This window comes from Pteronotus mesoamericanus, unplaced genomic scaffold, assembly GCF_021234165.1.
Source record: "Pteronotus mesoamericanus isolate MK-2021 breed Mesoamerican mustached bat unplaced genomic scaffold, CSHL_Meso_final contig_134, whole genome shotgun sequence".
Taxonomy (NCBI): Eukaryota; Metazoa; Chordata; class Mammalia; order Chiroptera; family Mormoopidae; genus Pteronotus; species Pteronotus mesoamericanus.
Genome location: NW_026555061.1, coordinates 4,955,432 through 4,980,494, shown reverse-complemented (window position 1 = coordinate 4,980,494; position 25,063 = coordinate 4,955,432). Strand labels below are relative to the sequence as shown.

Here is a 25,063-nt window from a genome sequence, read left to right as displayed (position 1 = left end):
CACAGCTGTTTTTAAGTGTGGCTGGGCGGTAATTTTCTTTGCTGTGCTGTTGTTGGCTGGCTTTAGTATCAAGCATATGTTCGCTTTGTGGAAAGAGCTGGGTAGATTTTAGTATTTTATATGCCGTGGAACATTCTAGTACAGGGTCGACATTTTCTCTTGCTTACATTTTGGTAGAACTCCCCAGTAAAACTGGTGCCTTTGTGGGGGTAGAGTGTAGCAGTGGAGGAGTTTGGAATATAGTTTCAGTTTTATTTGCTTTAGCCATTCAGATTTTCTACTTTTTGTTGAGCCAGTTTTTGTAGTCTGTAATTTCCTAGAAGATTTGTGATTTTAGTTATGTATTCACGTGTAAATATGTAGCATACTACTTCCATAGTTTTGAAAATACTTTTCATATCTGTAGGTAAATTTTAAAAATTCCTCATCTTCATTTATGCATTTTTTCCCCTCTTTTATCACATTTGTTTACCTTTTTTTAATCTTTACCAAAGGACTAGAGTTTTGTTTGGTTCACCGTCTCTGTCCCCATTTATTTTTGGTTTTATCAATTTCTGCTCTCTATTACTGACTTCTGTGTTTCTTTTTCTAGTTGGAGATGAGTTTAAAACTGTATGTTTCTCTGTCCTGAGAACCATACTGCTCATGGGTTTTGATAACTCAGTTTTTAATCCTTCAATTCTAAACATTTCCTTCTTAGACCCAGAAGTTCTGACTGTTTCAACTTCCTGGGCTCACTAGTTTTTTAGAATATTTCCACCCAGGTAACTGGATTTTCCTCTGGTGTGGTCTGTAATTGTGGTGGAATTTATTGACGTTTCCCTTGTGGCCTAGCACCTAGTCAAGCTGAGAGTGTTCTGTGTGTTTGGAAGAAATGTCCCCTCTTTGGGTCAGAGTTTCCAGTTTCATTTACTGTGCTGTTCAGCCTGTCATGGCGTCCTCTTTGTCCTGCCCGATCTGTGTGGCTTGCTGGGTGTCTGGCTGCCACTTCGGGCAGGGTTCCGGAGGGCGTCTTGTGTCCTGTCTCCCAGCTCCGTGGTTCCCCTGTCCATCCACCCTTCCGCTTTCCTGGCATGTCTTTATTTTTCCTTTCAGCGAGGTTTCCAGGGCAGGTGCTCCTCCACTGCCCCTCGTTCTTTGCGGACGCCCCTCGGGGATGCAGCGACGTTCTGCTCGGGTTGCTCTCTTTGTCCTCACCCTGTGGGCCCAGTGTCAGTGTTGGCACTTGTGATCTTGCTCTGGGTGCGGGTGCCCGTGGCTGCCGGCGACGCCCAAGTGTGCCCCGGCAGCGAGGCTCCCCCTGCACGCGCGTTCCCTGCTCTTGAGCGGCAGCTGTGTGGACTCAGATGCTGGGGCTTGGCCTGACATGGTGTGGGGGAGGCCCGGGGTTGGGCAGGGCGTTCCTCTGGCTGGTGAGTCTCTGTGGCTGGCCTTTGAGGCTTCGGTGCTTTCCCGCCTTCCCCATCACGACCCCCAGCCTGTTCCCGCCGGGAGGCAGCTGCTCAGCCCCTGGCAATGGCGGTTGGCAGGGCACAAGGCGCTCCACCCGCAGCTGGGGCGGAGGGCTGGCTCTGGGAGCTGGCTGTGCAGGTCATTTCTTTCCTCTGGATCTCCGTCCCTCCTCCAGACACACCGGCCCTGGCCTGGGAAGTTGCTCTCCTGGGTTTGAAGGCGGACTCTTCCCTTCACTAGCTGTGGGGCCTCTGGCAAGTTGGGGGTCCTCTGAGGTCTTAGTTTCCCTCTGTGTCCAGCCACGTTCCCAGGGGTGGTAGGAACGTGAGGGTGCTTCTACGACGCTGGCCCAGTGCCAGCGTTCATACGTGCTGAGGGTGGCAGTGCTTGTTTTTTCTAAGTTGGGGCTGCTGTGTTAGTTTGGGGATCCTTTCAGCTTGTTACGCTGTACCCCTGGGTTCCCATCAATGCCTCGGGGTGTCTGCCCCAACCAGAGAGCATTTCTTATGTATCTGTTTTATGCATTGCAGTCCACCTAAGAACCCTTTGGAGAAAGCAACGTTTCCGCCATTTAGAAAAGTTTTAAAACCACGGGACTGTGATTCTCAGGGTTCATTTTGCATCCAGAGTTCTGTGGTTTCGAGGTATGTATCCTTCAGGATTCCTGCCGCTGCGAGTAGCAGAAAGCCCAACTCAAATTCCCTTAAACAAGGAGGGGCTTGAGGACAGGAGGTGTGGGATTTGGGCAGGCGCCAGGTGCCACATGTCGGGCGGCCGGGGCCCTTTCCTGTAGCTTTCCTGGCTTCGTCCTCCTTCCTGTTGTGGCTGCCACAGTTCTGTCGGAGTCGAGAAGTCCCAGCCGACTTCTGCTTGGGCCTCGTGGTCAGGAGGGGCTCCCGCCTTCCCAGTCCTCACTGGGTAGGGACGGGGACCCAGAAGGCGCACCTGTGGGATGGCCAAGGAAGGGCTTCTTGAAGTCCACTGCGCGCGGCACAGCGGATGCCTCTCGCAGGCTCAGGGCGGGAGGTGCCCAGAGCCATGGGTCAGCTGCCCACTTTTGAGTGTGTGCCTTAAGCAGCGCAGAAGCAGGTCCTCCGAGTCCTCCACAGGGGAAATCCCAGGCCCTCCAGTTCCTGTGAAGCTTGCCCTTCAGATCAGCTGGCAACCTCCAGTGGGATCTTCCTTTTCCTTTTGTGCTTTTAGATCCCCCGGGGCAGCGTGAGTGGGGGCGGCGGGTGGGACAGCTTCCCCAGGCCAGGAAGCACATTCCTACACGTACTGTACTCTCTGTTCGGCGGGGCCAGGAGAGTTGGAGGGAGGAGAGAGCAGGAGTCTTCATCTCCGTTTTGTTTTGGCACACGGAGGGAGCAGGGATGGATCGAGGAATGTGGGAACAGTGGAACGTGGCTTTGGAAGTTCGGTGGCCCGTGGGCGGCCTGGGGGGGAGGTGGAGGAGCTGCCTTTCAGACAGAGCCTCAGGCTCGCTCTCTGCAAGGCATGCGCGGAGAGTGGGTTTTGATCGTGTATAAAACTAATCTGTTGCCGTCTGTAGGTCATCTCTACTCTAAACCAGTGAGACATTCTAAAACACTGCTTTCTACTGCAAACAGCACAAACTCCCCGGCCCCTGCTTCTCACCCCTGGCTTTTAAACAGGAACCCAAACCAGCGGCTGAGGACACGGGTTCCTCGAAGTGGGGAGGGTGCTGCTCCCTGAGTCACCCCAGGTCCCTCTGGCGCCCTCCCCCCCCCCCGCCCCCGCCGTCTGCTGTGGAGGTGTTACCACAAACAAAGTGAGAAACCCGCAGGCTCTCTCTTCTGTCTTTTCAGACTTGGCCCCTAGAGGAGGCAGCGGAGGTGAGGGCCTTCTCACATTCTGAGGGGTCGGGGCTGCCCTGTGTGGGGTGCCCCATCCCCAGGCCTTTCTGGAAGGCGATGTTTCAGCAGGGACCGTGAAAGGACGTGAGGGAGTGAACTGTGCATCTAATTGGGGGGGTCCTCGGGCAGGGAGCACCGCTGAAGTGCTTGGGAAGCAGTGAAGGGGCCACCGGCTGGGGTGGTGTGAGTGGCCGAGGGAAGGAGGGACGGGGCAGCTGGGGAGCCGGTGAGAAGCAGCTGGGCTGGGCCCTGGTGGCCGTCGCGCTGACTCTGGCTCCTGGCCCGAGGGAGGAAGGAGCCCGGGGGACGTGGGGCAGCGGAGTGACCCAGGGTGGGGCAGCCGGAGGTTCTGACCCACGGGGTGGGAGATCAGGGTGGGCTAGACCCAGTTGGAGCCTTGGGCGTGGCAGAGAGCGGGCAGGTTCTGGGCGATTCGGAGGGGAGGCCGAGAGGATTTGCCGAGGGTTGGTTGTGGGATGTGAGGAGAGAAAAGGAGAGTTGCTTGGTACAGTGGAAAGAATGGAGTTGCCTTTTTCGGGGAGGGAAGGGGCTGTGGGACAGCGAGCTTAGGCGAAGAGGAGTTTGGCTGGGCCCTGTTGCTGCTGAGATGCCTTCTACACGTCCAAGTGGGGGGCCCGGGTGGGCTGACAGTGCTGTGCCTTGGGGTGTAGGGCGGTGCTGCGGCTGGGGACAACCGGGGGAGCTGCCACTGTGAAGCTACAGACCCCGGATGAGGTCTCCGAGGGGTGACGGAGGCCAGGCCTGAGGGCTGGCCCGTGACAGGAACCAGTGGGGGAGGCTGACGAGGGGCTCGAGAGACAGTGATGCCCCCGAGGAGGAGAGTGGCCGGGTGTGTCACACTGAGCACCCAGGACCACCGAGACCCAGGACTGACTGGTGGGCTTGTTCGCGGAGGACTTTGGTGACGATGACCCAGGTTTTGGCAGAGATTTGGGTGAAAGCGGGGTTGGATCCGAGGGAGGGCGGGAGGTCAGGCTGTGGAGACAGTGTGTCTGGACCACCCTTCCGAGGAGTTTGCTGTAAAAGGGATCAGAGAAGTGGGTGGTCGCTGCCTTGGGACGTGGGGCCAGGGGAGAGCGCTGGGGCCCAGAGGAAAGTGGCTCCAGGGAGGGGCGACGGGGGAGGGGGACGAGAGACAGGAAACCGCCCCCAGATGGGCAGCGCCGCCAGGACACAGGGCCAGGGGCCCCGTGACTGGAGGGAAGGCAGCGTGTGTGTGGACCGTGCAACATGCTGGTAGATGGAACATGGAAGTTTCTAGTTCGGTTTTCTCAGTGAGCTAGGACTGCCAGATCTCTAGCAAGGGTAGCAATTTAGTAACTGGCTGCTTTTTTCTACAAGTTATATTTAAGTTGGTGAGCAACAATGTTTGCAGATCATTCCGTGAATGTGCGGGACATGTAGTTTGTTGCTCAACCAATATTCCTCTTGTTCTTAAAACCTTTTAGGATTAGATGAGATAATGCTGTTCTTTTTAAATGGAAGTGGGTTGGCGGGGGTGGAGGTGGGGGGGAGTTGCCTGGCTCAGCACCACAGGGGGGGGAGAGAAAGAGAGAGAGAGAGAGAGAATGAATATATGAATGAGTGTGTGCGCATGTCTTTTCTCAGCTAGGCATTAGGTGTTGTGGAACCCCAGGCACTGGTCTGACCCTTGACCCCAGCATCTGCAGAGCAGAGACAGTTCACGGGTTTCCTCATCCCAGTGAAGAGCTCGCCCCTTCAGGGGCGGCCGTGTCAGCGTCAACCAGCCAGCAGAGCTGGCCGCCCAGGAGCCAGGAGTGCCGACCTTCCCTCCTGCTGGGTCAGGCTCTGGAGGAAGGACTGCACCTGGGACGCGGCGCGTCAGGGGCTGAGCACTAAGGCTGGGTCGATTCAGGCATCTGTGTCATTAAGGAAGTTTAGCCTAGAATCCAACCCTTCCTTATGCATATGAGGGACCGAGTGTGAGAACATCCAGATAACTACACTGATTTTTAAAAAATCCTCACAGAGCAGGGTTTGGGGTCGACACCCTGGCTTGTGTCCTGGTCCTGCCCACTCCCAGTCAGTGACCCTCCGGGGGGAAGGCAGGCCTTCTTGTGAGCTTTTTTGTTGTGGAGGGTCACCCTCCCATTTGCTGAGAATTTGCTGAGAATTCGGCACCTCGCCCTGCCCTGCTGCCCCTGTGGGCTCCTGAGGAAGAGTGGCGCCACCCCTCCCCTGCCCCCCTGCTGGGAGTTTTAGATTCGGCAGGTCTCTGTCCTGGTGGCAGCTGGGATAGGTTCGGGGTAGTTCCACAGTGGCTGTGTTGTCCTGAGTGATCCCAGGAGGTTGATGGTGTGTGCGTGTGTGTGTCTCTGTCTGTCCTGAGCCCCCAAGGCTGCTGTGAACCCCGAGGCTGCCGGGGAGGGTGTGTGTGTGTCCTGAGCCTCCGAGGCAGCAGGGGTGGGGGTGTGTCCTGAGACTTACTTCTCCCCTGTGTGTCTTGAGCTCCGTCAGCTCTGTGGAGAGGGCCCTTTTGCTCCAGTTCCTTGCCAGTGCCACGTGACATTCCTTTAGGAGGCCCCCAAACAAGTTACCTTTTTTTTGTAAACTTCATTTTGAGCACTCTGAATGCGTCCATTGACCCAGACGAAAGCCTTCGGTCGCGGTCTCCCAGAAGCTCTGCCTTCCGGTCTTGACTTCCCTGGCAGTGCCCTTTGGGGTGACTCAGTCTCACAGGACGCTGGGGCGCAGAGAATCGAAGCGCGACTCACACAGCTGGTCGGGGTGGGGCCACATCTGGGCCGGGTCTGTGGGCTCGTCCCTCTGGCCATGCCCTTTGCCGGGTGACGCTCACATCCCTCTGTTTCACATGACTCTGTTAGTCACTCAGGGTGCTGGCTCTGGAAGCTCTGCTGGGGCCCCCGCTGCCCACTCCGGGGCCCAGGCCCCGGTGGTGACTCAGTGCCTTGCCTCCGCCGGATCCCTCTGGCTGACTGGCCCCTGCTCCCAGACCCTGTAGAACCACCAGGCGAAGACAAAGACTGTCTGGCACTTCTCGCCTTTTTTTCTCTTTTCTTTCCCTTTCTTCTTCTTTATTTTTTTGCAGGTCCCCTATCTTTTTTACAGCTTTGTGGGTTTGTTAGAATAGGAAGTGAAGTACTTCCTGTATAAGCTTTGGTCATGCTGTGTCAAACGCATGTGTCCCCCGGCCTTCGGATCAGGGTGCAGATCGTCATGCCAAATCTGATTTTTCTCTCTCAGCGTCAGCCGCTGGAAGTTGTCGGCAACTGGGGTGGCCCTCTGCTGCTAATGTTCATTTGGGAAACGGCTGCTTCTGCGCCCTCCTTTTCTCCTGCCCCTCCCCCACTTTCCTTCCCCTTCTTAGTTGCAGAGGCTAAGATTTTTGGCGGGTATTGGGCTGGATGTATGAGCTGACAAACTCTCTGATCATGATAAGGGACGGTCAGGAGCCAGACGACTTCCTGAGTGTTCGGTCAGAGGGCTTGGAGGCAGGCCACAGCGGGGAAATCTTGTTTGATGTTCAGATTGGAAAGACTTTGCATTCCCCTCGTCCCCCAAATTTTAGATTTGCTGCTCACCCTAGATTTGGAAAAACAGCCCTCTAGCCAGTGACCATGCTGCGTTCGCAGTGGTTTTTTTTTTTTTTTTTTTTATGAAACCAAATTATAGATCTACACATGCTTATTAATTTTATTACTGATTCCATCATACCTCTATCCTGCTTTATATACTGATGATTGTGGGTCGGTAATAAGATGTTTCACAGCTACGGACCACTACTGCGACCCCGAGACTCCTCCGGAATCAGGGACTAACGTGTTTCCAAACCGTAGGGCTCTGTGACCCACCCCCCCTACCCTGAGGCAAGGCCAGAGAGCGAGCTGGTGTGGCTGGGAAGGAGTCCAGGTTTCCAAGATCTTTTTTTCTTCAAGGGGTTGGGCATACCATACATTTCATAATTGAATTTTATATACTTTCTTTTAGATGTTAGCTGATTTTAAAATGAAAGAACCCCAAACTGTATTTTACAAGGCATGGCAGTCTTGCAGATACTCAGCGATGACATGTATGGAAACTTGAGATGCATTGCAGTAAGACACCAATGTCACATGCTTAAAAAATATTGTCCCATTGTACCTCTCTGGCTTTTTCTTTCGAATTTTCTCTCTCTGCGGGCTGACATTCACACCGTGCCCAGTGGGGAGGGCCCTGTGTCTCTCTCAGTTAGCTTTCTGACCTCGGGGCAGTTGCGGTGGCCAGCTGGGACTGCCTGTTCTGCGCCGCCCCTAGACTGGCGTGGCCCCTGCCAGGACGGGCTCCCAGCGCGGCATTTGCTGGAGCAGTACTGGGAGAGCCGAGATGCCTTCCTGGCTCCGGGTTGGTTGACAGTGAGCTACTTGTGTGCTTCCTTCTAACTGGTGATCTGCCAACGCCTTTCAGGATATTATGAAATTTAAACCGAATGAGGTTAAAATGGAGCCTCTGTGCCGCGGAGCAGACGTGGGCTGAGTGCAGGAGCCCACGGCGGCCTCGCAGGGGCCATGCGGTCTTAGCCGGGTGGGCAGGCTTCAGCTTCCTCAGCCCGTGTGCTCAACGTGCACGGCGAGATTAATGGCCCGTGCCTAGGGCATATTTCAGCCACACAGGCCACTTAGAAATCAGGGATCTCTCAGAGCCTTTTGCCTGGGGTGTGACTTCTGTAACCGGCCCCCCCACCCCTCCCGCACTGGATCTGATGGTTTGATGTGGGCTGGTTTCTGAGTTACTGATGAGACTTACCACTGGGCTTTTCCTACACTGGGTTTGTGAGGGGCAGTTCTCTGTGGGCCAAGTAGTCGTGGGGAAAGAGTGTGACCTGAGGCGAGAACACTATAGATGTGTTTCTTCTGGATGGAGCGCCCCCCGCCCCCGCCCGCAGCTTGGCTGCCCAGTGAGGTGAGCACAGCTGCTGGGAAGGGCATCGGCAGTCTTGCCCTGGAAGCCAGTCAGGTGAAGGAAAAGAGGTGGCAGAAGGTCTGCCTCTGGTGTTTGGTGATTGGAACTGTGCAGAAGAGAGAGCCCGGCTGCACGGGTGGGGAGGCAGGGAGCGCAGCCGCAGCTTAAAGCTGGGGGGAGAACCTGAGCGGGCGGCCGGGGGTGGGGAGGAGTACCGCCCGGGGGTCGCTGTGGCAGGGCGGGGCCTGCATCTTCCACAGGGTCTCAGAGCCAGCTTGGGCTGCCCTCCCGTGGACTGGCTCCCTCCAGCAACCTCCATGCAGTCCCGAAGCTGTCATTTTGTTTTAGTGGCATTTATTTTCACAAGATTGAAACCCTAAAGTTTTGCAGAGAATCTTGCCAGGTTCGGTGTTGTAATGGAAACTAAATGTTTTCTGAAAAGTTAAAGGAACTTTTAAGCATTGAAAGTAAGTGACACAGTTTACCGCCGGGGGTGAAGCGTTTGCCCCTGGGGCTTGGACCGGGCGTTTCCCAGCTGTGTGGTGTCGGGCGCAGGGCTTGATCCTTTGGAGCTGTGGACTCGGGCTCCAGAGCCGAGAAACTCGGGAGTTGAACGACGGCAGCAAGTGCTCGATGGCCTTGCTCAGGAGACATGAGCATGTTCGGTGGTGCGGCAGTGCCTTCGCCGTCCCGTGGCCAGGCTTCCTGCGGCCACCGGCCGTCACTCCGTGTCCTGGGCCTGCCCGCCTCTCCTGGGAGGGGCAGGGCCTTTCTCCTGAGTCGCCTGCGGTGCAGGGGGAGCTGCCGTGGGGAGACCTGGCCTTGCGGGGCGGGTGTCAGAGCTGCCGGTTTTGGGGGGGAGCCAACACAGCCCAGAGGGCTTGTGTGTGTCCATGTCTCTCTAACATTGTCACGTTTGTTTTGAAATGGATTTGGATTTTTTGAGCGTGGGAAGGGCACCCTGGCTAATGACATTTCACGCTTTGGAAAATGAGGTGTAGAGTGGCAAGGATTTTGCTTGCTTTTGCTGATTTTCAAAGCCAAGGTTCTTGCACAGATCATTTTGGGCCCAGAAGAGCAGTTCTGACTGGGGAGCGGTGGCCCCCCCGGGGATGTTGACTGCCTTCCCCAGGGCTGGGGCAGGGGACAGGCCTTCTGTGTGCCGTTTCCCCTTGACGTCTGCTTCCTTGGGCCTTTGTGGCCCTTGCTCCTCCCCCTCTCTTTGTCCCCTTGTGTTCTCAGATGTGATGAAGGATCGCCTAGAGCCCTGGTGACTTTTAGAAGACTTCACCCTGACACGGGTGTTGAGAGTTTCAAGAAAACGCTCAGTGGGCTTTTATCTGAATCTTGCTGCAGGAGATGCTTATGTAGCAAATATATTTAAACCGTGTGTGCGTGTGTGTGTCTAAGTGTGTGTTTGAGTAAAGGCTGCATTTCCATACTGCTTGCAAATATTTTCTTCCAGAGGTTTGTTTCTTGCCAAAAATTTAAAATTTAATATTACAGCTTAGTTTTTTCTCTTTGATCTGATACGTTGGTCTCACTTTTTTGCTGTTTTTCCCCCTTTGCTTCACTTGTGTAAGCCCAAATAGCTTAAGTTTTCTGTGAATCTCAGCTGAATGGCCTTACTTGGCTATTAAGTAAATCTTACTGATGGGTTTTCTCACTTGGGCTCTACGTGTTCGCTTCAGGTAGAGAATTTTCTAGCAGATAAGCTCTTGGACAAAAGTTTATTGTTCCTTAAAGCTATCATTAAATTTTATTTAGTCTATAATACTTTTATTGTTTCTGAAACCATTTTCTGGTTCTATAATATGATCATCATGCTTTTGAGTGCTAGCCTAAATTTAAAGAATGATTTCAGCCTAGGACATTCTGGCAGCATGGTCTTTAATCTGGCAAGGAGTCTAGAATCATCTAGTTCCAAACACGTAATTTTCTTAAACAGTGCTATCAGATATTTAGATGATTTCCAAGTTTATTATGAAATAGTCTTTAAAAAAATATTTACTACCAGCAGAAGCATATCTAGATAATAATTTAATCTAACTAGTGTGCATACCAGAACACACAACAGCGTTTGGAAAATGTTTCATGAGTTTTCAGATAAATTATTTCAACCAAACCATCATCCCTGAGCTCCTAGCGATACAAGGCGCTAGGCATGCTTTTTGTTTTAAAACAGACCTAAGTCCACTGGACTCAGAATGTCTCAAGTATTGATGGCCTGCAGATGCCTTGGTAGTGGAGTTGAGACTCATGCCGTGGCCATTATCCCTTCCTTCTCAAGTGACGCGACCAAGGACGTCGCCCAAGTGCTGCAGGTTGGGCGCAGGAGTGGTGCAGAAGGTGCCGCCTGCAGGGGCCAGCCTGTGGTAAGTGGGTAGAGCCACCCTGGGAAAAGCCAGTGGCACTACTTCTGCAGGACCCCTCCCTCCTCCTGGTGCCGCTCGCCGTTCGGACGTATCTCGACAAGGCACGCGTGAAGTTCCCATCGAGAAAAGGAACATGAGTGAACGGGGCCGACACTTTTTCTTTCTAGGGACCCTGATTGCCACAGAATCAGGGCAGTATCCCCCATTTTTCTTTTCCCTCTCTTTTCTGCTCCCCAAACACACATCCTTCCCATCTACCTTATTTCAGTCTCACCTCTACAAATGCAGCAGTGGATTAATGTTTTTTTAAGAAAAACACAGCGTTTCACGTACTGTGTGGAGTGCTTCAGAGTTGATTCCTACCGGGCAGCTCATTCTAGAAGGATGCCTTTGTGTACCTCTCTTGCAGACTTAAGATTGTGAAACACCTTCATGGGGCCACTGCTAGGGTGTCACATTTGATGTCCAGGGTCCTGGAAGAACTTAGTCGTGGCTCCCGACGAAGAAGTAGACGTTTCTGTAATTAACCATCATTAATAGACTGGTTCACTAATAGTCTGCAAGTAAAAATGCTAGCTTAAAAACTTAAGAAAAGATCCATAGTGCCCTCTCCTTGAGGGGACTTCCTTTGCTTCAAGTACAAAATCAAAATTGCTTCCTTTAATGTGCAAGGCCCGGTGTGGCCAGGCGGCCCGTCCCCTCTGCCTCTCCTTCTGCCATCCTCGCCCACCTGCCTCAGCCCCCCTGCCCCCCTTTGTTTTCCATCACTCTGCCGAGTCCCCTTCTGCCTGGGGAACGTGCAGTGCCCAGTCCCTCTGCTGGAATATCCTTCCCACTGACCCTCCCCCGCCCCCCCTTGCCCCTTTCTGTCATTCGAGCCTTTGGGCAAACAGCCTCTCAGAAGACTTGCCCAATCTAAAGCAGCCACTCAGTCATTTCTCTCAAGTGAGGCTATTTTGTTTTTGTTTCAGCAGCACGGGCTAGTAGGTGGAATTATCCTGTGTGTTTGTTTTCTTGTTTACTTCCTGTTCTTTTCTGGGATATACCAGGAGGGCAACGACTTTTTCTTTTGGTCTCTTTTGATCATTGCCGTACTCAGTGCCTCTGCAGTATGTACTTAAGAATATTTATGAAGCAAATGAAAAAGGTTTGTGAAGGTCCAGGGGAACAGGCCTTTGTTGACAACTCTCTCCTGCCTGGTGATGCGTGCATCTAACTCTCCCAACTCGAGGAGTCAGCTCCGAGGTCTTCCTGGTGTCGCAGGGGAGTTCGGTGGTCCCTGCTTCGAGCTGGCGTCCCCCAAGGCGGCACTGATCAAGCACACAAGCCTGTTTTCCAGGGCTCGAGCAGTTCAGGGGCTGACTGAGCACCCGGGAGACCAGGCTGCCACCCTGCCTGAATGCTTGCGTGTGCTCATGTCCTGCGGCTTCTCGGCGGGTGCGTGCGATCCAGCCCCTTACCTTCAGGAGAAAGCCGGGGGCCTTGCCTACCAGCAGCCCTGCTGTGGGGCCTCCATTGCTGCATGGGCCACTGGGGAGATTTCTAGGCCGGAAGGTGTGTTGCTTGGTGTTTTCTGCCCAGTCCTTGCCCTGGTGCCTGGGGGAAGGGAGCTCTGGGAAGTGGACTGCGCCGCCTCTCCTCCAGAGGCCCTGCGGTGGGGAGGAAGCGCTTGGCGCCACAAGGGGTGGCCTCCAGCCTCGCCCCCAGGCCTCCACAACTCCTGAGCCGGCAGATCCCAAGCAGCGCAGAGTTAACTTGTGTGCCTCTCTCCAGTTGGGTTAACACAGCCATTATTTTGTTCCAAGTCTGCAGATCGACTCATTAACAATTACTCACTAGCTACTTTGCCAGAGGTTTGAGCACGCAGTGTTTTGATACGCGAAAAATGCTTGTCAAACGCTTGTCGCAGTTGGTCAACCTAAAGTCTGATTTCGAATCACGTAGCTCACTTACTGCTCAGTTTCATCTTGTCAGTTCCGATCTGAGCCAGAGCTGTAAGAAGTAAAGCCAGAAGAAGAACTGTCTTTCCTGCCACAATTTTTAAATAAAATAAAGTAAAAAACACTCTCTGGCTTTTCAGCATTCCAGTGTGATTGGAACGGTTACTGTCTTATATCAACATGATTCTTGAGCAATTACTTATCTGAGCTGGTATTCTTAAGTGAACAGCAGAATTTTAAGAATTTTGATGATCGTTGAGTCTTGAGGTGGCTTCCGGGCGGATTGAACCAGAGCAAGGTGGTATTTAGTGGTTTCTGCTCTGGCTCCTAGTCAACTTGATGTAGTTGACTTGAGTGTTTTCTGGCTAATGAGAGTTATGGTAGTTTTAAGCAAATGTGGCTTGAATGTAAACTAGAGAGAAGTTTAATTATTGGCAGGTCACTGGCAGTGACGAATTGTTTTTCTTCCTTTTTAGTTACACATGGGAAGCTGTTGATACCAAAAACCACATGCTTTACACAATCAGTGTCTGTGGAAACGTGAGCATTGCCCAGTGTGGGACATCCAGTGCTGTTTGTATGCACAACCTGAAGACAAACAGCTATCTTTCCGTGGGTGAGTAAATCTGTCTTTAAAGTACTGGATGCACATGATCCCAATTTTTCAAAAATGACTGTGTGTATATCTGGCTATCTACACAATTATGTATACTTAAAATACATGATGCATATTTTGTGTTTTATCGTAGTTAAAAGTGGTAACAATTGAAATGTCCACTATGAGCTCAAATTAGGTTATTTCCTTCTAGGGCAGTGATTTTCAACCAGTGGGCCACAGAATTTTTAAAACAGTCAACACCTGACAACATATTAAGTCAGGGGCACTAGCATCTTTTCCCTTAAATTATCAAGTGAAAAAAAGGACAACAGCCAACACAACAATAGCCATTGGTGTGAATGAATCAAAATTATACCTATTTTTTGTCAGATCGGCAAAAAAAAGATTTTTTCTGGTGTGTCTCCGAGTTTTAGTAATTAGTGTATGTGTGCCATGAGATGGAAAAGGTTGAAAATCGCTGATCTAGTGGACACTGTGTGTTCTGTTGTTGGGAAGAGTTATGTGCCTTCGTACTTCCTGACGTAGAACGATGTATCCTGTGTGCTCTGCCTTTCTCATGCTTCTCTTAATCCCTGTCTTCACTCTTCTCCCTCCTTCCCTGTATTTCCTCTGGTGTCCAGCGCTTTCACCCGGTCACGCGCTGCTTTCCTCTCTGGTCCCTCCATTCTCACGCCATCTATTCGCATGGGGGTCGAAGGCGGTGTTTGGTTTTAGGCCTACACTAAAAACTAACTAGTCCTAAGAATGAGCAGTCATAGAGACAGAAGGGTGAAGCTTCCTTTCCTAGGGCAGATTTTACCTCCCTGTGTGCCCTCCTTTGGGAACCGGGTCCTGTCCCCGGGGGAGGATGACGGGCCCCAGGGGACTGGCGCCCCCACCAGGCAACACGGAGCGGGGAAGGGGCGGGTGCCTAAAGCCGAGGTGCAGGGCAGGCGTAGAACAGCTGGTGTCACTGTCCTTGGTTGGCGGCGCGGGTGTCCGCCGGGGTAGCCTGACGGGGGTGGTAACAGTGAGGGCAGTCGTGAAATGGAGACGGCCTGGGACTGCGGTGGCCAGAAGAGGACACTCGGAGGCTTTTGGTGTTGGAGGGGCACTGTGCTGTGGTCGCCGTGCCGGCCATTTTGAAAAGAAATGCGTAACATCGTTTAAAAAAGCTTTTTAGCAAGTACTGTTGTAGTTTTGTCTAATGAAAGTATGTCTTCTAGTTTGTGGTTGTCTAGCGTCGCGTAAGGTGACATAGAGGGACGCCAGATGCAGACAGGTCACGGGAGGGTGGCGTGGCTGGACAACGCTGGAGAAGGACCGGCGCCTGGCGGGAGAGGTGACGTGTTCTGGGTGGGGAGCGGGTTTATTTCAGATTCTCTGCCGTGGTCGCGGGAGTAACCTGATAAAAGGCGGGCTTGGAAAGCGGGACCCCGTGGACAGCAGAGCGTGGCTGAAGGAGAGAGGCTGAGGGTAACCAGAGGAGCTGGAAGCTGAGTTGCAGGTTGATGATGACAGAAACCAGCAGTTTCCAGGCGTGTTTTGCTCCCAGACACACGTGACGTGCTTCCCCCAGACCTCAGACTCCTGAAGGGAGACGGCCGGTCTGCCGCCCGAACCTCCCGGACCCCCTGGCGGGGCCCTGACTGCCCCGCCCTCGGCCCAGAGGGCAGACGGGGGTGGGGGGCACGTCGAGGTGACACCAACGGGAGCTGAGGGAATTTTAAATTAGATCTAATCTTGCTAATTTGTGTCATACAGTAGACTACATTTGTTATTATAACCAGTGCTAGATGTTACATTTTTAGGTAAACTAATCTCATTTCATTCATTCAGCAGCTTTTTGAAGTAGGTCATTTCATTTCCCTCGTTTTGTGAATGAAGACACTGAAACACAAAATGGACACACCACTCGCCAGAGGTGGCGTGGCGGTGAGCGTGGACACCAGTGGGCCTGCTCCGCGGCCTCTGCCCTTGTTCTGGGCCACGCGGTGTGAGCGTCACGGAGACCCTCCAGGCAGTGGTAGAGTGAAGGTGGGATCCAGGGCAGGAAAGCTAAACTCCTGAGAAACTGCCTCCTAAGAACTCGCCAGAAGAGGAAAAAATGTGAATTTTGACAATAGTCACAAATACTCTTCCCAATAAATCAGAGGAACGGGAGAACTACTATGGCAGTAGGTCCAAATATATTCACCAGAACTTAATTAACGTCATCCAAACTTCGGGTGTAATTTAGGTATTTACCTGCTAGCAAACAGCATCAGCACTCTTCTTCATATTATGTAACAGAAATGACACATCACTTAAAATCAGAAGTAAAAATGCAGTAGAACATTAGGGAAAAAACCTAGAAAAATAGAAATATCATCTGGGGGAGGTAAAATCTTCTCTTAATAAAAGATAAGACCAACAACCTGGGAGAAAAATTGCCAGTCTAGAATGGGCAGTTCACAGAGGAAATCCTGGTGGTCAGCACAGCTTCGTTAGCAAGCCAGGTGTAAAAGCAAATCAAAGCACTAATGAAATCTCATTGTTCTTCAGTCAAATTGGCAGGAGTTTAAATGGTTGCATCACACGGTGTTGGCACGGAGCCTGGAAGCGGGCACATTCAAACAGGGCTGTGGGAGGCGGCCGTCCACAGCCTTTTGGGGAAGATCACTGCTGATGGGAATTTCGTAGTGCCTGCAGCGCAGTTTTTACACTTAGAAATGAATATGAAGACCTCAACTTTGGTTTAAATAATATTACATTATTTTTGATTAAAAAATTAAACACTAGTTCCTCTTTAGGCAAACGATACTGTGAGATATGTCAATCCGGCACAGTTTAGCAGTCATTTTTATGGGGCCTGTAAGGAACACTTGGTTCCTTTTACAACCTAGATGAATCATCTTCACCACATTTTAAAATGACTTGTATATCTTATATATTTGATTTCTTTTTAAAATATTTCAGATGTGCGATCTGACAATTAAAAAGCGCTAACAGTAATTCTTAAAAATATAATACTTTAAACTTATAAGTATGATGAACTTGAAATTTTCTTCGTCTAATACACTGTCACAGTCTAAATCAATTGCTCAGTTTTAACCTTTGAATTGGGAGTTGTAACGTTAAAACATTGCAAGTATATAAAAATATTGAAAATGTTCACATTCCTCCTAACATCTTAAATATTAGTACTACGGTTTCAATTTAAGTAATCTGAGGGCTAAACGCTCCACATAGCCACTTCAGAAAGCCTGTTACCAGCCCATGTAACTGAGGTGGTGTGCCCACTAGGGAAGAGTGTTCACTGAGGTCAGTCACCACCGAGGCCTGGGATTCTGGCTGCCTTCCCCGTGACCTGGGTTGGACCCAGCGAACCCACCCGATTGTCGTGGCTGAGTCCAGTGCCTTTGCTCGCGAGCCTGGCCCTGACTTCAGGCGTTGCTCCTCGGGGGTGACTCTGCTGCACTTCCAGAAGTCGACCGCCAGCCTCCGGGTTGGTCACGGGGTTGGATTTTGTGTCTCTGACTATTCAGATGTGAAAATGTCTTCTTTTCCTCTTAAGCCTTGTATTCCTTTGTTCTTAAAACCATGTAATTCTATTGGACATTTTAAGATATTGGGTTGAGTTTTAGATAGAACTTACGTTTTTGTCCCATTTCTCGTCTCTCCTGATAGTCTGGCCGTATGTTAAATTTTAAAGCATATTGCTGTATCCTACTTTTGTAAACCTTACCAAGAGTGGAATTAGTTCCATACATAGATTTTTGTACAGTTTTTTTGGTAGCATTAATTGTGACAAATAATATGCTGGAACAGCCTGACTTTATGGGACTATTTCAGTAGATTGTGTATTTTATTCTGATTTACTTGGTTAATTCACATCATAAAAGGTATATGAATAAAATATTTTAAAACAGCCAACACTTAATATTCATTTATTTATAACAAATACTTGAATGAATCAATCACTAAAACAGACAAAAATCCCTTTTCTCATGGAGCTTACACACAAAAACAACAATGGCTATGTAGTAGATTAGAATGTGATGAATGCTGTAAAAAAAAGAAGGGGAAGGGGAGCTCAGAGTGCTGGCGGCCTCGGGGGTGTTCAGGGATCTTAAGTCGGGCGCCTGTTGCTGAGAAAGCGGCCTTTAAGCAAAGACTTGGAGCTGAGGGTGTGAGTGAGTCTGGTGGCTCTGGGGGGAAAAGCCAGTGCAGGGGAGAAGGGGGAGTCTCCAAGGGGGGTAATTGGTGGTAGCAAGAATAGAAATCTCTCTCTCTTTTTTAAAGAGTTGATACAAAGAGCAGAAAAATGAGGCAGTAGCTTGGAGGGAAAACCCGGGTCGAGAGGATTCTTTTTCGATTTGGTGAAACAGCATGTGATATAGCCCACTTCGGAGGACACAACCCGATCAAGACGGGAAGGTGGGACCTGGGCGGGGCCGTGCCCGAGCGCACCGGCCCGAGCATGGGGAAGGCTGCCCGCCTGTCTGGCAGGCTCGGACGGATGTGTTGGTGGGGCCCAGCGGCCGCGCGGTGGGCCCTGCGGTCGCCCGCGAGGTCGGGATCCCCAGGCCTTGCGGCCTCAGCGAGGCCGAGTGGCGAGCTCGGCTGGGCTCGGCCGGGGACGCCGGGGGTTGCAGGCGAGGCCTGGCAGGCCCGGAGCGCGGCCTGGTCTGGTGGGCTCTGGAGAGCGTGGCCTGGCGCGCAGGGTCTGGAGGACCCGGCGTGGCCTGGCCTGGAGAGCGTGGCCTGGCCTGGCGGGTGCGGGCGAGCGTGGCCTGGCGGGCCTGGCGCGCAGGGTCTGGAGGACCCGGCGGGGCCTGGCTGGTAGAGCGTGGCCTGGCCGGGCGGGTACGGGTGAGCGTGGCCTGGCGGGTCCCCTGGTGCGCAGGGTCTGGAGGACCTGGCGTGGCCTGGCTGGTAGGGCGTGGCCTGGTCTGGCGGGTCCTGGCGAGCGCGGCCTGGTCTGGCGGGCCCGGGCGAGCGCGGCCTGGAGGGCTCGGCCTGGAGAGCGCGGTCTGGCGGACCCAGTGCGCGGTCTGGCGGACCCCGCGCGGTCTGGCGGACCCGGCCTGGAGACCGCCGTCGGGCGGACCTGCCATGGTCTGGCGGACCCTGCAAGCGCGGTTGGGTCTGGCGGGCCCAGGCGAACGCGGCCTGGCCTGGCGGGCTCGGCCTGGAGACCGCGGTCTGGCGGGCTCGGTGCGCGCAGCCTGGTCTGGAGGACCCGGCCTGGAGAGCGAGGCCTGGAGGACCCGGCGCGGTCTAGTCTCGTGGGGCCCTGCCAATGAGGCCTGTTCTGATGAGTCCGGGCGAGCTCTGCCTGGTCTGGCGGAGCGGACCTGGAGAGCGCGGTCTGGAGGACACGGCGAGGCCTGGCGGGCCCTGGAGAGCGCGGCCTGGCGGGCCCTGTACGCAGGGTCTGTAGGACCCGGCGCGGCCTGGCTTGTAGAGCTCGACCTGGTCTGGCTGACCCGGCCTGGAGAGCGCCGTCTGGTGGGCCGGGAGCTCGTGGCCTGGTTTGGAGCACTCGGCCTGGAGACCGCGGTCTGGAGGACCGGGCGCGCGCGGCGCGGCGCGCTCTGGAGGACCCGGCGCGATCTGGCGGGCCCGGCGAGCGCGGCCTGGTCTGGCGGGCCCAGCGGGCGCCGCCTGGTCTGGCGGACCCGGCCTGGAGAGCGCGGTCGGGTGGACCTGGCGCGCGCGGTCTGGCGAGCCTGGCGCGGTCCGGCGGGCCCAGCGCGCGGTCTGGCGGACCCAGCGCGCGGTCTGGCGGGCCCAGCGCGCGGTCTGGAGGACCCAGCGCGGTCTGGCGGACCCGGCCTGGAGAGCGCGGTCTGGAGGACTCGGTGCGGCCTGGCGGGCCTGGGCGAGCGCGGCCTGGTCTGGCGGCCTCGGCCTGGAGACCGTGGTCTGGCCGGCCTGGCGTGCGCAGCCTGGTCTGGAGGACCCGACCTGGAGAGCGCGGCCTGGAGGACCCGGCGCGGTCTGGTCTGGTGGGGCCCCGCCAGTGCGGTCTGGTCTGGCGGACCCGGCCTGGAGAGCGTGGTCTGGCGGGCCCGGCGCGCGGTCTGGAGGACCCGGCGCGGTCTGGCGGGCCCGGCGAGCGCGGCCCAGCCCATTTGGCGCCGTCCTCGGGAGCTGGCCGTGGGCCTGGCGTGCTGGCCGCCGCCCCGCAGTCCTCGCCCGGCTCTGGTCCGGGGAGGATGGCCAGGCTGGCCGGTTGCCGCGGTTGTGTGCCGCGGTTGTGTGCCGCGGTTCGCTGCGGCCTCTCCCTGCGTGCCCTGGTAGGCAGCCGGTGTCGGCCGCCAGGCGGAGCGGGCAGAGAAGGAAGATGAGATGGACTGGCGGGTGCGATGCCGATGGGGCCTGATGCTGAGGGATGCCGGTGCCCCGCGCCGCGGCGGCAGAGCTTGGCCGGATCCCTCTCAGCCTGAGACCAGGGCCTTCTCCTTTCCTTTTCAGGGTGGGCCCAGCAGTTATGAGGAGCCCCCAGGAGCTCTGGGCACAGGGCCGGAACGGGCTGCGGTGTGGGGGGACAGGAGGTGTGGGGGAGGGTCTTCAAGATGGGGGGGGCGCTGCCCGTCAGCGCCCTCTTGTGTCCACAGTGCGCAGCTTCCTACCAGCTCGCCCTCCGCGTCTCCTGGAGAGCTGGGCTGCGGGGGCGCACTGAAGCCCCGCCCCATCTCTCGGCCCAGACACACCCACTGTGGGCGGGGCCTGAGGCGCTGTCCGCGGTCGCTGTCCGCGGTCGCTGTCCGCGGTCGCTGTCCGCGGTCCCGGAGCCGCCTGAGGATTTCTACGTCCTTGGAGCCGAAAAAAGATTTTCTAGCGGACCTCGGGAGTTTCCAGCAGACCCTTGCGGCGTAAGCAGGCAGGACAAAAGACTCCTGTACTGTGGGCTCGGTGATGTGGGGCAGCTCAGAAACCCGTTACCTCTTCTCCAATTGGCATGTTGATTTTTACCCTTCTATTTTTTGTTTTTTAAAGATCTCAGCTGTATGTATTGAATTGGGCCAGTTATACTTCTGAGTTCATGATACATACTCATCATTAATCCTTGGACTAACCTTTTTCTTTTTCTTTTTAATTAGTTGTTTTGAATAACCACGATCTCTGTGTCCCCGCTCCATCCCCCTTTACTGGAAGTAACCATAATCCCACCTGTATGTTTACAGATGTTGTTCCTTCCCTTCCTTCCCCTCAACCTCCACCCCCCGTGTGTGTATATATGTGTGTGCGTATGTGATGTTTTTAACTTTTTGAGGACTTTATGTGTTGCTGGAAATCAACTATGTTGTTATTTTTCACTGTGGTTTATTCCTTCTAACTCTTATACAATATTGTGTGGATCTGCCAAAGTTAATTTACTCTTCTGTTGATGGGCATTTGGGTCGTTTCCAGATTGTTGCTAGTGTGAAATACACGAGCTGTTCTTTCCCTTGTTTTCTGTTTGACGTGTGCATGGTTTCCTCTTGCGTGTTTGCCTGATTTGCGTGTAGCGAGATTTGAATAGCTAGGTTATAGGGTATATGAATATGCAATTTTAGGGTGTAATGCCATGCTGACTTAATGTAATGGTTGTACCAATTTACACTTCCACCAGAAACATAGGAGAAACCTGGACTATCTCTCCTCCAACATTTGATATTTAATATTTGTTAATGGAATTGCTGTAATTTGTATGTCATGAGGCCTTGATTTGCAACTCCTTTTTTACTAATGATGTTGAACATCTTTTTGTATATTTATTGACACGTTTCCTTCTGTCTGATTATGTCTTGTCCACTTCATGTTGAGTCATCCATTCATACGACCTTTCTGTCTAGAAGCTTTAGAATTTTCTCTACCTTTGATATTAAAATTTGGCATATCTTGAGTAGGTGTGGGCTTTTAAAAAATTTTTAAAGTTTCTTCTCTTTTTGTGTTCTATTTTCTTTTATTTCCAAGAATTATAATCTTTTTTGTTTTTTTGTATGTGAGTGTATGTATTCTTTGCCAGCTTTGTGTATCTCCCAGTTTATAACTTGTTTCTGTTTTCTTTAAACTATTTTTTGATGAAAATACATTTTTAAATTTAGTAACTCAAGTTTCTCAATTTTTTTGTAGTTAATGCTATTGAGTATTAAATATTTTGTTACGTTAGGACCAAACAATTAGCTAACTGTATTTTCTATTAAGAGTTTTAAAGTTTGGTGTGCCCACTACCATCATATTAATATTATATAGATCTTTTATTATGGATTATTACAGTAATGTTGCAGGCAAACTGAGACATAACCACCCTACTTGTGGGCCATTCTAAAAAATTTGATTTTATAAAACATATCATGGGAAGTTACTGAAGAATTTCAGTAGCTGAGTGAGTCACAGGTTCTAAATATACTCGTTTATTAGGTTGGCCAAAAAGTGGATTTGTTTTTTTCTGTAAGATGGCTCTGGTAATGCTTGGTTGTCTTTAATGTCACTTGAAACAATTTTGTTAGATTGTATTTATTGTGGCAGCTGTGATAACTGTTGTGTTTAAAATAAATTTACTAAAATTGCAGAATTTTTCTGTAGCCACTTTAACATTGAAGATGGAAGAAAATATGCCCCCTTTTTTGCATATTAGGCTTTATTATTTCAAGAAAGGTAAAAATACAAAAAAAAATTTGTGCAGTGTATGGAGATGGTGCTGTGACTGATCAAAAGTGTTAGAAGTGGTTTGTGAAGTTTCGTGCTGGAGATTTCTTGCTGGATGATGCTCCACCCTCGGGTGGACCAGTTGAAATTGATAGTGATCAAATCAAGACCTTAATTGAGAACAGTTAATATTATACCACACAGGAGATAGCCGGCATACTGAAAATATCTAAATCCATAAAGTTATTGGTGAAAATGGAAAATGTGCCTTTTATTTTACGGAAAGAACCACACACACTTTTTGGCCACCCCAGTGTTTCTGATGATCACACTGGTGCGAGATGGGCGGAGTTGGGGATGGTGAGGGGCCAGCCCAGAACAGAGTGAGGGGCCCCATTCAGCCAGCACTGGGGTGCCGGTGAGAAATGGCGGCGGGTTTAGTGCGCGCAGACATGGAGAGGTGTGGATGGATTTGAAATGGAGGCAGAAGTAATAGAACTTTGAGGTGCACTGAATATGGCGGATGAAAGGTAGAACCCGTGTAATGTGTCTGGGGCGGACGGGATGCCATTCCTGAGATGCCGAATTCTTGGGAAAGGATAGTTTGTAAGTTTCTAACTTTTGGTTGAATTATAGTGCCTCTTTTAATTTGCTTATGCTGGAAAACAGCTTTATGGTTATGAATATTTTATAGCTTGTTCATGTGCTTTCCTTTCCAAATAGGTGACTCTCTTTTGAAAAGCTCAACCAGAACACTTCTGGAATTCAACACAACAGTGGCCTGTGATGTGAAGCCGAGCCCGAATCACAAAGTCCAGAGTAGTATCACCTTCCTGTGTGGGAAAACCTTGGTGAGTCTGCAGAGTTACTCTGTAACACTCCTTTTGGTAAAATGCTTGCCCCCTGGGGCGTCCAGCTCTTGCCGTATTGTTAGAGGAGTAAGTGAAAAAAATGGAAAACACAAACAGGTAAACAAAAGCCCCAACCAAGTCACCATCACCATTAAGAGCCAATAAGGAAAAAGTCATAAGTCTGTAGTAAACCACTTTTAAGTGAAACTTGATCCACATCCTGTATAAAACTATAAATCAAAGTGAGTAATGTGTTTGAACTCAAAGCACTGTTTAATGTTTATTGCAGGCATAATTTTATTTTCTTTCTAAAATCCCTTCTCTCAGCATTTTAGTATGAGAGTTTTTAGAGCAATGTATTTATTGAAAAAAATTTTTTTCTTTTCTCATTTACATTAAATTGGAGAGACAGCCATCTGTTTAGGGCAGCAGTTTGCAATCGGTGTGCCCACAGAGTTTTTAAAATGTGCGGTACCTCACTATTTAGTCAGGGAGCACTGACCTCTTTTCCCTCAGATTGTCAAATGGAAAACTAACAACAGCCAACCCAACAATAGCCATCCGGTGTGAATGAATCAAAATTATATATATATTTTTGGGTCAGACTGGTGAAAAAAATATTTTTTAGTGTGCTACTGAGTTGTAGTAATTAGTTTATGCTTGCCATGAGATGTAAAAGGTTGCAAGTCACTGATCTAGGAGAAGTGTTCGCCTGTGGGTCATGGGGTTCCCAACCTTTTGGGGAGTTACTGGTGTTTACGGGGGACATAATTGTTTAAAGTGTGATTTGTTCTTGTACTCTGCATATTGCATGTGGTTTTTACATTTTAATCTTTAGCATTTAGAAAGGGACTGGCAGCAAATAATTGCTGGCTTTTATGAAAAGCAGTTTGTACACAGAGCCTATGAATGTTCTCTAATCAGAGTAGGAACCCAAGAATTTAGAAAAATCAGGGCGAGTGACACTCATGTGGCCACCACATTGCTGTAAGATACTATTTTAGAATTTGCTGTGACTGTTGTACACTCAGGCCCATAAAGTCTCATCTCAAGAACTTCACAGGTAGAACGTAATTTGTTAAGTGTGGACCAGCTTGTCATTTGCACTGTGTTGTCCATGTTGAAACCTTGGGGAAAAGTTTGTTTGCAGTGCTATAAAGTATGGAAGTCTACATTATGGGATAAGCTCGATGCTGTTTTAATAGTAACTGATTTCCTTCAGGAATTCTTTGTGTACCATAAAAGCAGCAGAATTGTGAAGCACTCCAGATTTGCACACAGGAGTGTAAATTCCCGCTGTGTCAGGCATCGCCCAGCCAAGTTGTGGTTCAGTTTGGAGTCAACCCTGGGTGGGGGCGGGGGGCGTGTCTGAAGCGAGGCTGGTGTAGGGCTTGGGTGGGCCTCCTCCCTCACTTACAGGAAGCATGAGGTCACATTTTCTGGCTTTGATTTTGTTGGCATTTGGTGGAGAGAACATTTGGCGTGTGAGAGGATGGGGCTCGGAGGGTTACTTCCCATGAGTTTACTGTACTTGCATAGCTGGGGCAGTAGAACAGTTTTGGCCCGATTATTCCAAAATTCCGGCATGATTTCATGAAGCTTTTGTCTCAGAATTTTTGGGTTTGGGAGCTTCATAATGACTTTGTTGAACTAAATGGTTGCATTCTCCCAGCTGCCCCTTGTTGCTACTTTTAAAATTTTCATTTACTGGTTTTAACTTTGAAGAAAACTTTACAATATGCAGTATGGTAACTTCTAATTTATTTTTACTAGGGAACTCCTGAATTTGTAACTGCAGCAGACTGTGTGCACTACTTTGAGTGGAGGACCACAGCAGCCTGCAAGAAGAACACGTTTAAAGCTAATAAAGAGGTAACAAGGGACCTGCAAGGTTACATGCTTGTGAAGTACATTCGGGGACCCTGAAGATTTGAAATACTGGGGTGGAAATCCTTTTTAGCTTTCAAGCTCCATTTGAGCAGAGATACCGTGTGCTTTAATTGTTAAAATTGTTCTGTGTGGTTCTCTTTTAGGACAAGGCACTTAAAATATCTCAGGGTGCGATCAAAATAGAATGGCCCCCCCCCCCCCACGTAAGGCGAGTTAGTTCTTGGTTTTCTGGTGTGTGCAGCGCAGCCACTAAGTGGCACGGTTGAGTGGGGGCTCAGTGAATTCACTCTGCCTAAAGGTGCTGTCCCCACAGCTTTGGGGCGGCTTCTGGATGGGGAGTCCAGGCCAGGGGCCCGGAGCCCACCGACTCTTTGCCAGCCCTTCTCAGAGACTGGGTGACTATTAGCGTTCCTTCTGTTCTTTCTGTGGTGTGCAGTCAAGTCACTCTTGGTGACCCACAAGGTATCCTGCTCCCTAGTCTAGAGCCCCTGTGGCTGGCCCCGCCGTGTGGCCCTCC

The 25,063-nt window shown here is 51.4% G+C and overlaps 1 protein-coding gene across 1 annotated transcript in view; it reads left to right on the top strand.

The window, feature by feature from the left end:
* Positions 1–25,063, top strand: part of IGF2R (insulin like growth factor 2 receptor) — a 98,832-nt gene that overhangs the window by 5,985 nt on the left and 67,784 nt on the right. Inside the window, exons 2-4 of the mRNA XM_054595553.1 lie at positions 13,062–13,201; positions 22,529–22,656; positions 24,430–24,528. Coding sequence (XP_054451528.1) covers positions 13,062–13,201; positions 22,529–22,656; positions 24,430–24,528 — 367 coding nt within the window. The remainder of the gene's footprint in view (positions 1–13,061; positions 13,202–22,528; positions 22,657–24,429; positions 24,529–25,063) is intronic.